General features: G+C 47.1%; 1 protein-coding gene and 1 long non-coding RNA gene across 2 annotated transcripts; one reads left to right on the top strand and one right to left on the bottom strand.

The window, feature by feature from the left end:
* The first annotated feature begins 1,432 nt into the window (after positions 1-1,432).
* Positions 1,433-2,545, top strand: LOC148683486 (uncharacterized). Its single transcript, XR_015947052.1, has 2 exons — positions 1,433-1,978; positions 2,277-2,545. It is a non-coding gene; the product is annotated as an uncharacterized LOC148683486 (long non-coding RNA).
* A 7,615-nt stretch (positions 2,546-10,160) lies between these two features.
* Positions 10,161-15,469, bottom strand: LOC118097306 (uncharacterized). The gene is made up of 17 exons (XM_088657852.1): positions 15,365-15,469; positions 14,877-15,018; positions 14,680-14,798; positions 14,395-14,544; positions 13,830-13,972; positions 13,593-13,707; positions 13,345-13,481; positions 13,049-13,168; positions 12,801-12,915; positions 12,433-12,567; positions 12,114-12,278; positions 11,659-11,820; positions 11,446-11,550; positions 11,223-11,328; positions 10,946-11,008; positions 10,618-10,800; positions 10,161-10,523 (listed from the first exon to the last, which is right to left on the bottom strand). The coding sequence occupies exons 1-17, from the start codon at positions 15,452-15,454 to the stop codon at positions 10,489-10,491; spliced, it is 2,085 nt and encodes a 694-aa protein (XP_088513978.1). The 5' UTR covers positions 15,455-15,469; the 3' UTR covers positions 10,161-10,488.
* Positions 15,470-18,349: the final 2,880 nt, after the last annotated feature.

Genomic DNA, 18,349 nt, shown 5'->3' with positions numbered 1-18,349 from the left:
TGGGGCTTTTAAGGAGGTTTCGCTTCGCTGGAACGATTCCCTCCACCTCTGAAGCGCCGAGGTCCGCTCCGCTGTGCGGACCCCCGTCTGAGCAAGATGGCGTGGTCAACCGGAAGCCCCATAATGGAATATGTATCTTGGAGGGTGGGGTGTGTCAGGAAAACCTTTCTCCTCACTTTTTTTTTTTTGAATGATAAATTTTTTATTGATTTTCCAACAAACAAACATACAAGAAAAAAAACATTATATACATCAAGATTGACAGCGCGACTTCCTTCCTTCCTTCCAGTAGATGGTAAGTTATTTCAATCTCATATCGTATTATTTAATTCATTATATATGTATCATTGTGGGAGTTATGTTATTACCACTAACGTTTTCATACCTTTATAATTAATTTTTGCATATTCAACAAATTTACTCCATTGCAATTTGAGTTTTCCTTCATCCTGTTCCCGGATTCTGTTGGTGAGTACGGCCATTTCCATATATTCCAGAAGTTTCGACTGCCACTCATTAATTGATGGCATTTCGTTAATTTTCCATTTCTGGGCTATTAGAATTCTCGCCGCCGTAGTGGCGTACAAAAAGAAATTTTTGTCAGTTTTTGCTATTTCTTTGTCTAAAAGTCCCAACAAAAAAATCTCCGGCTTTTTGGGAAAGGTGTATCTCAGAATTTTCTTTAATTCATTGTAAACCAAATCCCAAAACTTTTTAACCTTTTTGCACTCCCACCACATGTGGTAAAATTCTCCCACCGATGTTTCGCATTTCCAACACCATTTATTTTGATTTCTATACATTTTGGATAATTTTACTGGTGTTAGGTACCAACGGTGTGCTAACTTCATTACATTTTCTTTAAGAGTAGTACATGCCGTAAAGTTTAGATGTTCTCTCCATAATTTGGTCCAGCTATCGGTGGGTATATTGTGCCCGAAATCTCTCGCCCATTTGATCATACAATCCTTTGTCAACTCATCCAACGTGTACCAATCCAGTAGTAAATTGTACATTTTTGATAATAATTTTTGACTATTTTCCAATAATTCAATTTGAAATTTCGACTTTTTTGCTTCAAAGCCAATTTCTCTCCTATCCTTATTAAATAAATCATTAACTTGATAATATTGTAGCCAACCGGCGAATTTATCCTTAATCTGGTCATAAATTTTTAATTTAAAATCATCTTTCGTTTTTACAACAATATCCTCATACATAATTCCTTTCCTATCCATGTTCACTTTTCGTATAGCTAAGACATTTAAGGGGGCAACCCACCATGGTGTTTTCCTTTCTAATAGAGCTTTATTACGGTTCCATACTTCCAAAATTGGACCCCTAAATACATGACTTTTAAAGCCAGTATGGATTTTGTTATAGCACAGATAGGCATGCCAGCCGAATCTATTTGTATATCCCTCAAGGTCTAACAAATCCGTATTTTGTAACGTAATCCAATCCTTGATCCATACGAGGCAAGCTGCCTCATAGTATAGCTTTAACTCAGGCATGGCAAACCCTCCTCTCTCTTTTTTATCTACAAGGATTTTTTGCTTAATTCTAGGCTTCTTTCCTAGCCACACAAATTTAGATAGGGCTCTTTGCCACTCCTTAAATTGGGAAGTCCCTTTTATTATAGGAATATTTTGGAATAGGAATAAAAGCCGTGGCAGAACATTCATTTTCACCGCCGCAATCCTTCCCCAGAAAGATAATTTAAGTTTCTTCCAGCATTCCATATCTTTGTTGATTTCTTTCCAGACTGCTTTATAATTGTCGTTAAACAAATTAATATTTTTCGCCGTTAGCCACACTCCTAAATATTTTATCTTTTTGGCACATGAAATTCCTAATTGTTCTTCTAATCTCTCACTTTCTTCTTTTTTTAAATTTTTCAGAATCATCTTGGTCTTTGTTTTATTGAGCTTGAAACCCGCCACCTTGCCGAATTCTTCCAAAATTTTCAAGACTTCCGGTAAGCTTGTATCTGGTTGTTCTACAGTTACTGCGAGGTCATCGGCGAAAGCCTTGACTTTATATTCTTTTTCCCCTAATTTAATGCCCTTTACCTCTGTATCATTTCTCAAATGATTATTCAAGATTTCCATCACCATAATAAATAACAGGGGGGAGATAGGGCAGCCCTGTCTAGTCCCCTTAGAAATATCGAATTTTTCTGTCAAGTTGTTATTTATTATTAGCCTTGCGGTCTGTTCTGTGTAGATTGCTTCGATGCCTCTCCTAAATTGTTCTCCTATTTCCATCTTTTTTAGGTTGTACGACATAAATTGCCAAGAGACATTGTCAAACGCCTTTTCAGCGTCGACGAATAGAAGCGCCGCTTGCTTTTCGTTTCTCACCTCAAGATAATCGATTATGTTGACAATATTTCTCACATTTTCCCGCATCTGACGACCTGGAAGGAACCCCGCCTGATCTTTATGAATTATTGTGTTTAGAACTTGTTTTAATCTGTCTGCCAAAATATCTGTGAATAATTTGTAATCATTATTAAGTAAAGAGATTGGCCGAAAATTTTTAACATTTTGTGTGTCAGTATCTTTTTTGGGGATCAGGGTAATGTGGGCTTCCTTCCAGGTATTAGGGATTATCCCTTCTTTAAGAATGTTGTTCATAACTTCACAGAGTACGGGTGTAATTTCTTTTACTAGGACCTTATAATACTTTGCGGATATACCATCTGGCCCGGGGGCCTTGCCCAGTTTCATTTTGTTAATGGCTTTCTCAATTTCCTGATTAGTGATGTCTTTGTTAAGGAGGTCTTTTTGGTCTGGAGATATTTTCTGGAGGCCATATTTTTGAATGTATGTTTCGATTTTGGTCTTGTCTTCTTTTCTTTTCTCCTCACTTTAAATAAGGAGTTTATTCCCAGGGTTTATTCCCTGCAGTTTAGGCTCGCCCATGCAAGACAGGCTTAGGAGTCCGAGAGAGAATTGGTACGTTTCCCACAGATTGTCTGGTTTCCCTCATAAAGTTTTGATAAACTCTTGGGTCTCAGTGTTCCTTACACACTTAAGTTGTGGTTAATATAGTGATCATAGTTCACCCTATAACCTGCTACTTGCCTCTTTATTTCTCACCCAGAATTTGGGAGTCTAAAGTGCACAAAAAGAGGAATGAAATGCAATTCTGTAAATAGTGGTTAAATAGTTAATTTTTATGTGATTTTTGTAGTAAGTTTTAAAATCAAATAAGAAATATGCCAGAGCTCAGGCACTGATTTTGAGTTTAGTAAAGTTACTGAATGCCTCAACTTGGCTTTGCCTAGAACTATATCAGCAATGTAGTACTCAGATGCTGAAGAGATAAAGGAACAGTGTTGCAATCAAAGGAATTTTAATATTCAGGAAGTCGTTTATGAGTAATATTAACTTTGCATTCCAAGTGGGACTTGAACTAGTATTTCCAGGAACAATTTTAGGTGTGGTCCATGCTAAGTTCAGTTTTGGGAATGCTTGATAGACTTATTTGAACATGAAAGGAGTGATGCCCACATTGTTGTCGTCTGAGCATCTCACGCCATCTCACTCGCAGGATCATCACCTTGTTGTGGTGAGTGGGCTTGCCTGTTCCTATGACCCTTGTGAGCGAAGCCGTTGGGACTTAGGAATCTCGTACTCCCAGCAGGGTCACCCAAGGCGGTAAGGTCAAAGGGAAGGAGCTAGACAAAGAATGATCCAAGAAGTCCTCAACGGCAGAACAGGCGGATGATAACAAGCGGTATGTTACAATGGCTGTGAAGGCAGATGAAAGCTGCAGCAGATAGGAATCTACCGGTTTGTCGCGACTACTTCATGCCATCAGAACAGAGCCCTACTGCGAAGACTGTGTGTTGGTCAGCGTGCACTGATCTACACACATAAAACAAAATCACGCATAGGTGTCTTCCAAAAACCCAACCCAAACCCCAAAAGTCCCATGGCGATCGGCAAATGGTAACGGGGGCAGGATCGTGAAATCTGGAAGCCCCTTGGAATGTCCCAAGTGTGTCGCAAATGAAATTCCTGCCAAACACACACTCTTGCTGTTGGCCTCTGGCACAGCATCAAACTGCATTTGCAGCTTCGGGAACAAAGCACCGCTCCCCCACATCCCAAACTTGCAGGGAATGAATCAGAAGGATCCTATCTTCTCAAAGTCCATGTCTGCAAACTCTATGCAGCATCAGGGAAATCACTCCCTTCCCAGTAGCTCATAAACCAACAGCTACAGTTCTGCCTACAGCAGCACATCACATCCATGTCCCCCATTTCCATAACTCAGGGGATGGGTTGGCTTTCTCCTCCCAGTTCCCTCCATGTAAACTTAGGGAATAGGATCCATTCCTGCTCAGTCTCTGTCCCAGAGATTATATGGGGCTGGAACACTCAGAAGCAGACATAAATCAAAGCTTCTCTGTGCATGCTTTTGGGCAGCTGCACAAATACAGTCCGGCCTGCCTAATTTACTTTCTCTTTAAGGCAGCTGAGTTTTCCTCGCAGCTTTTTCTCTTCTGTCTCTGAAGAGCCTTGCCTCACACTGCCTGTTCCAGGAGACCCCAAACCGGGACAAAAAAGCCCCCGGTGCTTCCTCTGCTGGCACCGATCCCTGGGCCCATAACCTTTTGTTAGGATCTCCTACTCACAAGTAGGACCCTGGCAGAGACACATGCCTGACTGGCATGTTCCCTCCCCCCTGGCCGACCGGGAGCTTCAAAAGCGTTCTTCAGCCCGAACATCACAGCGACTGTTGCCTACTGACATCAGCACACTTACAGATCCGCAGTTTGCGCAGTTGCGTAACAGACCTCAGCAACTCAGCATTTTGCTAACCTATTTTAATTACATATAAACACACATGGAGCACTGCAACATGGCTCCCTCTCTCTCTGTTAGGTCCACCGGGGGCAGGAACGATCCACAGGGATAATGCAGGAACGAATCCAGCCTGTCTGTCCCATCAGCATTCAGTGTGCAGCTCTAGGGAGTTCTGATAGCCCTTCCCGACAATTTATTACACTCATGTCTTGGAGACACTGAGCACATATTCAGAGTCCAACAGAGATAAAATGCAGGCAGAGCCAGGCTGAGGTTGTGTAATAAAATCTACTTTATTAAGCATAAGGCAGAACAAAAAAAGCATGTCTTCTCTAGCTGAGAGAAGTCCGGGAAAAACAACAACAACAGCGGAAACAGAATACAGCAAACATCCGCCCCTGTGTTCCAACAATCTTTGCTGGAATGCATAACAAAGGCATGTGACCTGCACAGTGAGAGGAATAGAAACCTAACACCCTCCCCCTTTCTATATATATCACTGGGTAGTGTGTTAGTACAGCTCCAGTTTCTATACATACCGTGTTTTCCCGAAAATAAGACACTGTCTTATATTTATTTTTCCTCAAGAAGACACACTATGGCTTATTTTCAGGGGATGCTTTGGTTTTTTTAATTACGCGTACAGCCTCCAGAACTGCTCCTATCATTATGTCTTATTTTCGGGGTATGGCTTATATTGTGCAAATGTGTAGAAATCCTGCTACGGCTTATTTTATGGGTATGTGTTACTTTCAGGAAACAGGGTAGGTACAGTGTCGTGCAAAGTTGGTTTTCGTTGCTCCCTCCTGTATAATGTTATGAGTTTCCATCCATAGTTCTTCAGGCACTCTGTCCACCAAATTTAAATCCTTAAAACTGTTCCTCACATCCACGGTGTATTCATAAGGGATTTGGTTTAGATTGTATCTTACTGGCCCAGTGGTTTTCCCTACTTTTTTCAGTTTAAGCTTGAATTTTGCTATAAGAAGCTGAGGATCTGAGCCACAGTCAGCTCCAGGTCTTATTTTTGCTGACTGTATAGAGCAGGCATCCCCAAACTGCGGCCCTCCAGATGTTTTGGCCTACAACTCCCATGATCCCTAGTTAACAGGACCAGTGGTCAGGGATGATGGGAATTGTAGTCCAAAACATCTGGAGGGCCGAAGTTTGGGGATGCCTGGTATAGAGCTTCTCCATCTTTGGCTGCAGAGAATATAATCAATCTGAATTTGATGCTGCCCATCTGGTGATGTCCATGTGTAGAGTCGTCTCTTGTGTTGTTGGAAAATGGTGTTTGTGATGAAAGGCTTGTTCTCTTGACAGAACTCTATTAGCCTTTACCCTGCTTCGTTTTGATCTCCAAGGCCAAACTTGCCAGTTGTTCCGATTGTCTCTTGATTCCCTACTTTAGCATTCCAATCCCCTGCAATGAGAAGAACATCCTTCTTTGGTGTCATTTCTAGAAGGTGTTGTAAGTCTTCATAGAATTGGTCAATTTCAGTTTCTTCAACACTGGTAGTTGATGCATAAACTTGGATTACTGCGATGTATCGAGATTCTATCATTTTTGAGATTGCATCCCAGTACAGCTTTTGCCTCTCTTTTGTTGACTATGAGAGGGCCACTCCATTTCTTCTATGGGAGTCTTGCCCACAGAATCAGGGGATGGCTTGAACTGTTACAGTCACCCCTATCAGAATTAACTTGGTATCTGGAGTGTTGCTAGGCTGCAGGAGCCCTGCATTCTGAAGCTCTAAGTTAAGAACAGAACCGGAACCTTTTAAATTGACAGTTATAGCCTGTGGATGGCTTAAAGAAGGATCCTCGTCCTTTAATTCTCCCAACTTAGAGGTGTTGAAAGCAAGTAAAAAGAGAGAAGCTATAAAGTCTTGAGGGAGAAGGCTCAGGTTTACCAAAAGCAAGTGGCATTTTAGGGCATATTGTGCAGCAAGGAACTTGTTTGCCACCTTTGACATGCCCAGCCTGATTTCTCAAAGGTCCTGAGAGCATTCTTAGGACTTTGCTGGATTTGGCAAGAATTGGATACCAGAAATGAGGGGAGAAGCAACACATCACAACACATCACAACACGTTAACCAAAAAGGGTTCCTGGATTGAATATGGACTATAGAAATGAGAAAAGGCTTTGAAGAGTCTTTGAAGACATCCCTAGCTGAACCACCAGCGCTGGCATTGCCCAGTCCCTTTAAATCCTGCAGACCGTATGTGAATGAAGTGAAGGCTGTGGGATCGGGATCGGGATTCTGTGGCCCAATGATGGCCAACATGCTGCAGCAGCATTTGTCCTCCCTGTGCAGGAGGCTCAGAAGGTGACTATGGGAGCTGATGTTGGAGGTTATATTTTGCATGGAGTGCCTCGGATTCTCAGCACCAAAGGAAAAGCTTCTTCATCCTACTTGCCAGTTCAAGTATGAGGTTTCCCTCCTGACTAACCCAAATCTGACTTTGAAAGCGTTAACTCCTTGAACCCAGCTACCTTGTGTCACTTCCTTTTTCGGATCCAGGAAAACCCCATGACCTTCTCTTTGCTATGAATCAGAAAGTTGTTATCAGGATGTTCCTTTTAGAGATGCAGATGAAGACATGTTTGTGGATGAACCCAGCTTCATGGCCGAAGGAAGGAGATATTCAAGATTCGCTGTGGTTACGGCAAAGGTAATACTTACACAAGAAGGACTGCTCTCTCATTTTTCAGCACAAGAGGTTGAACTGATGGAATTGTCTAGGACTCTCCATATCTATAAAGATTCTACTTATGCTTCTGGATCAGTGCAAGCCCAGGGCCTTTTGTGAAAGGAGAGAAGTTTCATTACTGCAGATGGACATCAAGTAATAATAATAATAATTATTATTTATTATTTATACCCTGCCCATCTGGCCGGGTCTCCCCAGCCACTCTGGGCGGCTTAAAACAGAAAAATAAAACACAATAATCTATTAAATATTAAAAGCCTCCCTGAACAGGGCTGCCAACAGATCTCAACTACTTGCTCTCCTAGATGCCCTCTTGTTCCCTGTGATGCGTGTCGGATCCATGGAAGAGCAACAGACCCAAGCTAGGAGAAGAAATACGATGGATGAGAAACCTCTAAGGAAGTGGCAAGAATGCTATCTTATGGGTAACGTGCAACATTTTCACCAAGGACTGACCCCAACCACAGCATACTGAAGAAAACATGATCTGAACTCGAGAATAAGGAACCTTGAAGCCAAATCTGGGTAATGGACCTTTGGTGGTAAATCTTGAAGGAATTTCATCAACAAGGAAGGACACATGAATGCAGTGAGAGAATTGGGAGAATTAGTTTCTAGAATAGGCACGTTACTTTTGAACACTGAAGCCACAACACATGAGAAGATGTGAGTCCAGGAGTGAAATATATATATTCTGAGTAAGATGCCATTTTCTATTGTATTCCTCAAGATCTTATAAGTTATGTTAGTTTGTTGCTTTGCTAAACAGCTTTCATTAGGCATGTGTTGAATGCAGTTGTTTTTGTTATGTATGCCAAATTAAATATGCAGGAGGGTGAAGATACTCTTTTGGAAAGGAAGCTCTCAAAAGTCTTGAGGGAGTTCTGCCTCTAAGAAGTCTGACCCCCTTTCCTTCGGGGGCCAGGAGTGAATCTGGAACATGTATCCCAGGGAAGAACAGCATAGATTTAGGCAACAGTTTGTAGGCTCCATTGCTCTTCCCCCACCACAGCCGCAGTCTTCTTTTCCCAACGAGATTCCCCCCCCCCCTTCTTCACAGGAGCCTCCTCCCAGCACACCCTCCAAATCTGCCTTCCCATAGGCAGCCTTGGATTCAGCCCTTTGTTTCCAGCAGGGGCTGTGAAGTGCTGAAGGGACAGCAAGACCAGATTTTCTATGAGTTTTTCATGAGTTCCCATAGCCTGGATCTTGTCTCTGCCACTGGAGGTTGCAGGTGAGATGTATTTGGAGAGAACTGATAAGGAAGTGGGGCAGGATGGTGAAAAGGGACGGTTGTGAACATCCCCACCTCTGAGCGGCAGACAACTCCAGGGGTTCCTGCGCTTAGCCTGGGTTCAGTTTCCTTGGAATGAAGACTGGGCTGTCTTTGGGATATTAGGCTTTGCTTGCCCATAGATGCTAGGATGGGTCCAGCTCAGAGCAAGACAATCTCCTGCCTCTCCAGATTCCAGCATCCTCCCATCTCACCAGACACATTCCCTGCCACCAGCCTCTATGTCTCCATCTTGGGATGACAGGGCATCCCTCCAGGGAAATGTGTAGAGATTTCCCTTACGAGCTGACTTTTCACAAACCAAAAGACTCACTTCTCTTTTTAACAAAAATATTATTTATTCTTTTTTTACAAAGTGAATATTTTACACATTTTAACATAAACCATAAGATCCATATTTATCATTTAAAAATATTTTTAATAAAAGAAGTAGAATTACAAAGACATAAAGTGATACAAAGGGGGGAAGTGAGGAGGAAAAGAACAAAGATGCTTATAAAAAAGAAGGAACAAAAATAATATGCTCCCTATTTTGCCTATACTATTCTATACATCCATTCTAACCTATCTATCTTCCTAAAAAAAGTCCTGCTTGCTGTTTTAAGTCCTGAAAGAGTCAATAAAAAGTGTCCAATCCACAAATTCACTTCCAGGTGGAGGGTCGATGTTGCTCATGTCGTCTTCAGGGCGGCTCCTTTCCCAGCTGATGACATTCTTGCGGGGGTCTTCTTTTCTCCGGACGTCTCCTCCCAGGCTCCAGCAGATAGACCGCCATTTCCCATCGTGGATTTGTTGCATGCAGGAAAAAGAGAAGAGAGATTCTGTTAGAAAGGGTACTAAATCTCATGAATATCAGACCCTCTTGTTGCTGCCCCCCCCCAACAATAATGAATAAACAAAGAAATGGAAGTAAGTTGCTGCTGGGGGGTTGCCTGCCCCGCCCCCCCACTCGAGAGGACGAAAGAGTCCTGCAAGGAACCGGACCCTGGGCTTACAACAGCGACTGGGGGAGCTCCATAGAGCCTGCCTGTCCTGGGGGCGGGACCCCCAACAAAGGGCAAACAACAAAGGAAAAGTTGTCCCTTTGGGGGCAACACTTAGGGGGCGAGACCAGATTGTGGGCCAGCCCCCTTGTGATTACATTACTGTTTTAACAAGGATGGGGCTTTAAATTGGGTGGGTGCTGTTTGATTTGCAGGGTGGGGTTGTTTTAAATGGTTGTTAAATGTGATATGTTGATTTAGATTTTGGATTTGTGGGCTGGGGTGTTGCTTTGGGGCTTTTGTATTAGTCTTGTGGCTATTTTTATTATGTCTTTATTATTTTAATTTATGTTATGTTCTGATATTTTTATTATGATTTTTGCACACTGATTATTCTTATTATGGATTTTGTGCTTTGTATGCTGGAACTTGGTGTTGTGAACCATACTGAGATTCAAAATCAATCAGTGAAATAAACCCTCAACAATCAAAAACGACATCAACAAGAAACACAACAACAACAAAAAGATTTCCTACCGCTATGTATGGGGGGGGTATCGTGAGGGCAGCACCACTCCTATTGGTCGATCCTGGTGGCGTTGATGTTCCTGGTGCTGGTCCAGACTGGATCCCATGGAGAGCAGAAGATGGTATCTCTGCAGCACAACTCTGATGTTCATGTTCCCTTGGCCTGGCGCGACTGCGGATGTTCTGTCAGGAGGAGAAAGGGCTCTTTTTTAAAAAGAAACATCACCTCCAAATAGCCCACCAGACATCCAAATAGCCCACCAGATGCCTCACTCACCTGGCATGCAGCTCAGGAAGTCCCGTGGGTAAGGTTCCCTGTGAACACAATGGAGCAGCCTCCTCACAAGGCGCTGGACCCTGCCTTTCTGCCGATGTTTACAGGCCCGCTGCATGATGTTCAGGCAGCTCCTCCCTGTCCGCCTGAGCCCTTCTTCCTCGTGCTGCTGCATCTCTTCCAGCCCTGAGTGGCAAGAGAGAAAGGTTGAGCAAGGATTCAGCTTTTCACAAGGCAAAAACTTCCAAAGCACCCCCACCAGAACCTGCCTTCACCTAAAGCCCTTTCTCAGCAGAAGCATCCCTCCCTGCTCTCTGTACGTCTCACTTACATGTGCCGTAGGATGCCATGTCTTGACTGTCTATGAAACTGGCATCCCGGAAAGCCAGATGACCTAGAGAGACAGGGCAAGAAAAGGGACGTCATCGGCAGCTCGGCAGGAGGACAGGTATGCTAGAGCCTCCACCCTTGCGGAGCACTCAGAGCAAGATCTGGGCGCAGATGGAGACCTACCTAGCAGGTGGCCTGGGGACATGCCCATCCTCAATGCCAGCATTAGCAAGACGTTTCTGTCCATCCCTACCAGGGAAGGACGTTGCTTGACTTACCCAGAAGCAGAGCTGCCACCCTGGAGACTGCTGGCATCCTGTTGGCAGACGGCTTCATACATGTCAAGGCAGCACTCCGAAGGATGTTCTTGCTGAAAGTCTTGCTCTGTCGGCAAAGACAAAGGCGAAGGGGCATCAGAGAGGCTTGAGAGCGCGGAAGAAGAATCCGTCACCCCCAAAGACATCCCTGGGCAAATCTGCCAATGAAGCAGAGTGACCTTACCAGATGCTTGGCAGCCTGGTGGAGAGCAAAGTGGAGGCTAAATTTGTTGGGATGTGCCCACCACTTCACTTGTGGAGCTAGATGGGAAAGAGCCCTCCTTGCGGCCTGCAACACAAGAAGAGAAGAGGCTTACAAATTGCAGTACATAGTCTTGGAAGCTCTTGAGAACAATACCTCCCTCCTACTGCATAAGTCCACCTCCTTGGCCCTCACCTTGGCCACCTCGTCCTCGTCTTCGAGGTGAAGGAGGACGACGACCAGTTCATTAATGGCTTCTTCTTCTGTTGTTGTTGTTGTGGGAAGCTTTTTGTCTCTCGCCCAGCCCCGAAGCAGGCCCAGATGTTGGATGGCTGATGCCCGGACGGAGGCTTCCTCCTGTAGGCAGAAAAGATCAGAGGTTGTGTTTCTTATCAGATTAGTTTCCTTTCTCCTGTCCACCAAGATGTTTTGAGGCTGCTTAGCCCCCTATCCTCCTCCGGGGGGAGACTGGGGGCAGGGGGGACTCTCCCCCTGTGTTTTCCAGGCAGGCTTCCAAGAGAAGGTGCTCCAAAGGAACACTTTCCTGAAGCCAGAACATCTCTGCTTCATGCCAGTCTAAACACCACCCTTCCTCTTCCAAAGCATTCCTCCTCCCCCCTGTGTGATGTCGTGTGTTTCCTAATACTCACATGGGCAGCCAGACCGCAGTAGGTTGCGGCCAGCATCTTCAGGTCTTCCTCTCCCAGCTCCTTGGAGAGGTAGGCTTGGTGTACCAGCTCTATCAACTCTGGGAAGACATCAGCTTCTGCATCAGGGAGGAAATCCAGCAGCGACAGCCGCAGAAGCGAAGGGTCCTACACAAAAGAGAGAATCTTTTCAAAGGTCTGAAAGGCCCCACGCTGTTTCTTTGAGAACAGGCCCTTCAGCATTCTGTCAGCAAAAGAGTGCTGGGCCATGATTAGAACCAAAATCTGTGCCCCCTCCCCCCTCCCTCTGACTATCACTTACCATGTCAGAGTCCAGAAGCAGGGATATCCCTCTGACGCTGAGCTTCCGGACTTGCAGGTGGTCATGTTTCAGCCAGGTGAGGAGCTGCTCCAGTGTATCCTCACAGGGATAGACCTGCAGACGGCAGCTGAGCAGCTAAAGAGGCCCAAAGAGAAAGAAACTCTTCAGTGATGAGAGGTTGAGGCCTTGACATAAGCCGCAGAATACGGAAGGTAAATGCAGGTGCAATGTCCAGATTCTGATGGAGGCTGGATGGGGAACCAAGGACATGCAAGGAGCCAAAGAACACAAAGCCCAACACTTGGCAGAAACCAAGCCAGGGCCTCCTTGCTGCTGCACCCATTTCCTCCCGCGTCAGTCCCCCTCACCTCGATGTAGATAGCTGCCGCTACTTGTGGCATTCCGGCAAACTCCTGGTCCTCGAGAGCAGCGATGATGTTTTCTACCATGGGAGGGATCCACCAGTGTCGCTTTCCGACAGCTCTGAAATGAAGAACAAGATCTGGGTAAGGAAGGGAAAGACACTGCAGGAAGCAAACAGGGGCACAGTCCCATCCCGTGCCATGAGCTCCGTTTCCCAGAACATTGGGGAAGGTCACTGTGTTCTTCCTCTTACCTCACCATGGCAGCCAACCCCTGGCTGAAATTCTCCCGGCAGAAAAGTTGGTCAACAATGGCCGCCTCTACTTGTTCTCCAGTGGTGCCGAGAAGGAGGTGCAGAACTTCCTTAGCCCCTCTGTAACCAAAGCAAGGCCAGTTTTACCAGGAGGGTCATTGCCACCCACTCAAATTCCTTCCCCATCCTTGCTCCCTAGCAAGAGAGCCTCCCTTGGAAAACCAAGCTGGACTGGCAACCCCCCCAAAGTTGAAGGAAAAAGGACTCCATTGGCCCCTTTGCAACACACTACTCACCCGAGGAATTCCTGGTCATAATGGAAGTTGACAACCATCCCCAGGAGAGCGATCAGCAGCTGCGGGAAGTTCCGGCGCACAGCTGCCTTGTATACCTCCATCCTGAGGATGGCGTGCAACAGGCTGGTGAGATGTTGCTGGAAGAGAGAGAGGTGCAAGTTACTTTCCCTGCTTTTCTGCAGAATACAGAAACCCCTTGATATTACCCTGGGAAGAAGGAAGCCAGAAAGCAGGTGGTTCGTCCTTACCACTTGGGTGGCAGATTCCGCCAAGGGGCTTTGGTAAAGCTGCTCGGCCATGAGATGGAGCAGTTGTTCTTGGTCGGCCGATGCCAAAACCTCCTTCCATACTCTCTCGCAGTCTCTGTGAATGCAAAAACAAGATCAATGGTCAGATTCAAGGAAATGGCAGCAAGGGCTTTCTGAGCAAGCCCTGCATCTTGCCAACCTTTCCCTTAGCCCAGTAGAACCTGGAGAGCTCCATACCCGAAGGGAAACTGGAGGATGTATGCAACCACTTTCGTCAGGTGTTGGTGTGGCATGATGGACAGAGCAAAGGCGGCCATGTTTCTGCCCTGCACTGTAGGCCCCTGGGTGATCTTATAGAAGGCCTCCAGCAGCACCTCCACCTGTCAGAGAAAAGGAGAGGGTTGCTGGGAGAATACAAGGAAGCGGGGCTGTCTGCAGGCGGATCCCTCCATCTCTCATAGAAAGAGGGGCCCTTTACATGTGCCACCACAGCCATCTTCCTTCGAAGGTACCACTCAGGGTCCTTGGGAGTTTTGGACCCAGGCAGCTCCAGGGCGCCAGTTGCCCTATCCATTCTTGGCCAAGAGAAGAAGCTTGCCAGTCTGCTCCCAGGAGGAGGAGGAGGAGGAGGATTCCCCATTGCTAGACCCATGTTTCTCAGGACCCTTGGCTGAGGTTCTTGTCCTGACATTGCCAGGCCTCTCTAAACAAACATGTGTCCTGGCCACCCAATGACATGAGGTTGCCTCCCCTACAGCAAAGTGGAGAATATTCTTCTCTCCTACCTTTGCAGACACCTTACCTCCACTTTTGTGCCGCTAAACTGCTTGATGAACTCTTGCAGCAAGTGGGAGATGTCCAAGGGGTTGAAGCTGCTCTCGACAACCAGGTCACTGGCCAGGAAGCACATGGCCTCCAAGAGCTGCTCCGCAGGAAGATAGGCACCAAAGACCTGAATGAAGCAAGAGAGGAAGGTCAGAGCTGCCCACAGGGCAGGGCTGGGGAGCAGAAAGCCCAGGTGCTGTCACTGCGGAACCCAGAACATGTGGCTTGAGAGGCCGCTGTTCCTTGTGTGACAGTGACTTACCCTGGCAAGAGAGTAACAATCATTCACGAACAATTCAGGAACCGGTCCTCCGGTGGATTGGAGGACCTTCTGAGCTCGGAGGATGAGGGTTTGGTTCCACGATGTTTGTGCCAGCGTCTCTGCAAAGGAAAGCCAAAGGGTTAGTTCGGGCCTTGCTCACCCCACCCCATGCTGGAATGCATTCCTTCCAGTATTACCTTCTTTGCGCCGCAGGATGGGCAGAAGATGGCAGAGGGCCTCTGCTGCCTGCTGCCTGCACTCCGGGTCTGGATCCAAAGCACACAGGCAGGAAATAGCCACCAGTTGGCCAAGGGGGGATGCAGGAAGCGCTACCGATGGCTGAGAAGAGACCCAGAGAAGTGACTGATAAGAGAAGAGACCCATCACCATTTTCTCTATAACATTATTATTAAATCTTCAAAACATTCCAAAACATTTACAATCCTATATCAGGGAGGGGGGGAATAGTTTCTTTTTTACTTCGCACCCCTCTTTTCCTGATGTTTGCTTTTTACTTTTTACTCACTGGGATTTGCTGTACTATGGCCCAGCTCTGTTCTCAAAATTGGTTATGTGCTGCGATGCCTGATTGTCCCTTGGGCCCCTTGCAGGGTGGGCCTGGAAGGGGCAGCCTGAAGGCCTGGTCAGCCCTGCATGGTTGCAATGCTTTCCTTCAGTAACTCACATATTCCTGGATCTTCTGCAGGAGGGCGGAAAGATCTTGGAGCGCCTTCCTTCGGATCTTCCCACTCTTCATCCTGGTGACGACATCCATAAGCCTGGCCTTCAGCTGGTCCTTTCTGAAGCCGTCGGGAGGAGGATCAGCCGCGCCCAAAGAACCTGTGGTTGAGATGCTGAGGGGAGAGAGGAGGAGCACTTTTGTAAAAAGGTTTTATTGCCTCCCATCCTTCAAAGACCCCAAGCACCACCACCTTAGAAATGGACCGGGGTGGTGGCTTTTCAAAGCAATTGATTTCTGGGGGGCTGGGGGGGGGGCGGTTCGCCTAGCATTACCTTGCATAAAGATCCTCCTCATCTTCCAGGCTGATTACTGATATTTCATCCTCGTCAAAATCAATTCCCTGTCCATGAGAAAAGAGAAACAGGAACGTCAGAATGTGAAGAATGGATCAGACCCATTCATGTTTTTGTGTTGATCAGGAAAGTGCAGAGGTTGGTTGGGAAACAAACTGAAAATCTCTGTTCTCCATTTCCTTAGAGACCTTATTAATCCATTCATTTAGAGCATTGGTACCACTCTCTTAGGGGCACAGGTGGCGCTGTGGTCAAAACCACAGAGTCTAGGGCTTGCCGATCAGAAAGTCGGCGGTTCGAATCCCCACGATGGGGTGAGCTCCCGTTGCTTGGTCCCTGCTCCTGCTAACCTAGCAGTTCGAAAGCACGTCAAAGTGCAAGCAGATAAACAGGTACCGCTCCGGTGGGAAGGTAAACAGTGTTTCCGTACACTGCTCTGGTTTGCCAGAAGCGGCTTAGTCATGCTGGCCACATGACCCAGAAGCTGTACGCTGGCTCCCTCGGCCAGTAAAGCGAGATGAGCGCCGCAACCCCAGAGTCAGGGGTACCTTTACCTTTACCTTGCCCCTGTCTTAAGGCAAAAAGGCTCCAAGGGAGCCTTCCATGAAATCAAATGCAAGAAACTCCCTAATGGTGACTTCTTTTGTAATAAACAATCTGACCAACTGAAATACAACACACAAGGAAAGGGGGCAAGGAGGGCAGAGGAAAAGACAACTCGCAAGTTCAGGCCTCAGTGTCTAGAATGTTGTCATCTCTCCCACTGAGGCAGCCTGATGAAATGGCTGCCGCCAGATGACAGTTGGGGGAGAGGAGGCCTGAGGGAGCTGGCCTGTCTCAGCAGAGCCCATGGCGCTGTTTCTCATCCGTCCTTCATCCAGGAGCAGAGCTCCGCCAGGCCTCCTGTCTCTCCCTCGCCTGCACCTGGGAGCAGCCCTTTCCTGCAATGGACTCTGTGGACAGGTGGGTAGCAGGACCCCCTGCCTCAGCTCTGCAGAAAAACCAGCTCCATCCGGCACCCCCTTCCCCTCCACTTGGCCAGCCACTCACGCTTTCTTTTCTTCTTCTGTTTTTCTCTTTCCCTTCCAAATTATAGTATAACATAACATCCAGCATGTAGAAATATAAATGACGCCTCTCCCAGATTCACATGAACATAAACCAGAAGGAATCCTCTGTACAAAATAATATTCAATCGACTGCAATATAGGACACTGAATTTTCCTTTTCAGCATTCCTTCTCCCCTTCCAAAAACCTGGGCAAAGCTCAACCCTTTCTTTGATTTTGGATAGCTCTTTGCCAAACTTGGTGATACTATTAATATAGGTTCTAGAGTTAAGTCCACTGGCCATGGCAACCTCCACTTACCTCCAGGGGTCGTGGGGACGCCATCTTCTAATGTAGTGACTGAGCGAAGGTCACTACTGGCCACCTCTGCAAACCTCGAGATGTTGAGGATGCAGGACTGTTCAAACGGTCACAAGTTCCGTTGCTAGGCAGCGGCCCTTGAGAACATGGAATTCCCGGCCTCAGTGCCAATGTTCTAGGAGAGTCCATGTGGCCTAGTGGTTAGAGCAATGTGAATGCCATGCAACTCAAGGGTGATATATATTCTTTGAAATGTACAGTTTAATACTTTTTATTATTATTTTAATCCTGCTTTGCAGACTCTTGTTGTCTTCTAAAGCAGCTGACATTGATTTAAAAGAAGGTGAGACAAGTCCTGTTCTCAGGTTTAGAAACTCCAAAGACACCCAATGGAAGGGATGTGGAGGAACAAGGCAGAGGAAGAGCCCCTTTCCCAAGGCCCAAGGAGAGGCCTGAGATGGCCCCAGGCAAGTCCTGTCCTGCTGGGGCCAAGCTGACCTTCCTCACCCACAGCTCTTCTTGGACAGAGACGCAGCCACTGACCCTGTAGGGCTTCATGCCCAACTTCAAGGGGGCTGTGGGGCTCAAGCCCCTCTCAGATTCCCCTGCGGGGCTTATGTGGGCCCCACAGACAGTGCCTGGCAAATCACAGGCTCACTTGAGTTGCAACTATGTTATCCTACAGGTTCCAGGATGGGGTGGGTGGGTGTTTATGGAGAATAGGTAGCCTGGCTCCAAGGGCCAAATGCCCTCACAAAGGGGCCTCCCCCTGAGCCCTGAGGAAAGAGAGGTGAGTTTCAGCAAGACCCAAGGCAGCCATTCAGCCTCCAGGCTTCCTTGAGCAGACTTGCCAGAGCAGACTGGCTCCTCGGGCCGCTGTTAGCACAGCGAGAGAGCGCAGGTGGAGGCAGCGATGGACCAGTCAGGCAGCCGGGGAACAAGCGGCACACTGCAGGACCCGGAATTCACTGCTCACGCTTGTTTCCTCCGTTGCAGATGGCGGCCACTGGGCCACGCGGCCTCTGGGCCGGGGAAGTGGTGGGAGCTGGGGAGCTGCCCACGCCCTGGCTGGGGCGGAGAGGGGTCGGTGGCATGACCTGGGCTGGCAGCGGGACACCGCACAGCAGGTAAGGGGCGGCAGGAAGCCTGGGCTGGTGGCACTGGGGACCCTGAGCCAGGGTGAGAGAGAGCAGCTTGGGGAAAGGGAGGAGGCGCCGGAGGGACCTTTGCGCCACGGTGCTGGATTTGCTTAAGATGGCCCTGACC

This window comes from Zootoca vivipara, chromosome 14 (genome assembly GCF_965207765.1).
Source record: "Zootoca vivipara chromosome 14, rZooViv2.hap1.1, whole genome shotgun sequence".
NCBI classification, from domain to species: Eukaryota; Metazoa; Chordata; class Lepidosauria; order Squamata; family Lacertidae; genus Zootoca; species Zootoca vivipara.
This window is presented reverse-complemented; position numbering and strand designations above follow the sequence as displayed.

What these genes read in the sequence shown, in the direction of transcription:
- LOC118097306 (XM_088657852.1), bottom strand. Translation starts at nt 15,454, where the DNA reads ATGGATGTCGTCACCAGGATGAAGAGTGGGAAGATCCGAAGGAAGGCG. An exon ending in ATTGTTACTCTCTTGCCAGG is followed by an intron (nt 14,545 to 14,679) that starts GTAAGTCACTGT and finishes TGCTTCATTCAG; the next exon opens with GTCTTTGGTGCCTATCTTCC. An exon ending in GGGTTGGCTGCCATGGTGAG is followed by an intron (nt 12,916 to 13,048) that starts GTAAGAGGAAGA and finishes TCTTCATTTCAG; the next exon opens with AGCTGTCGGAAAGCGACACT.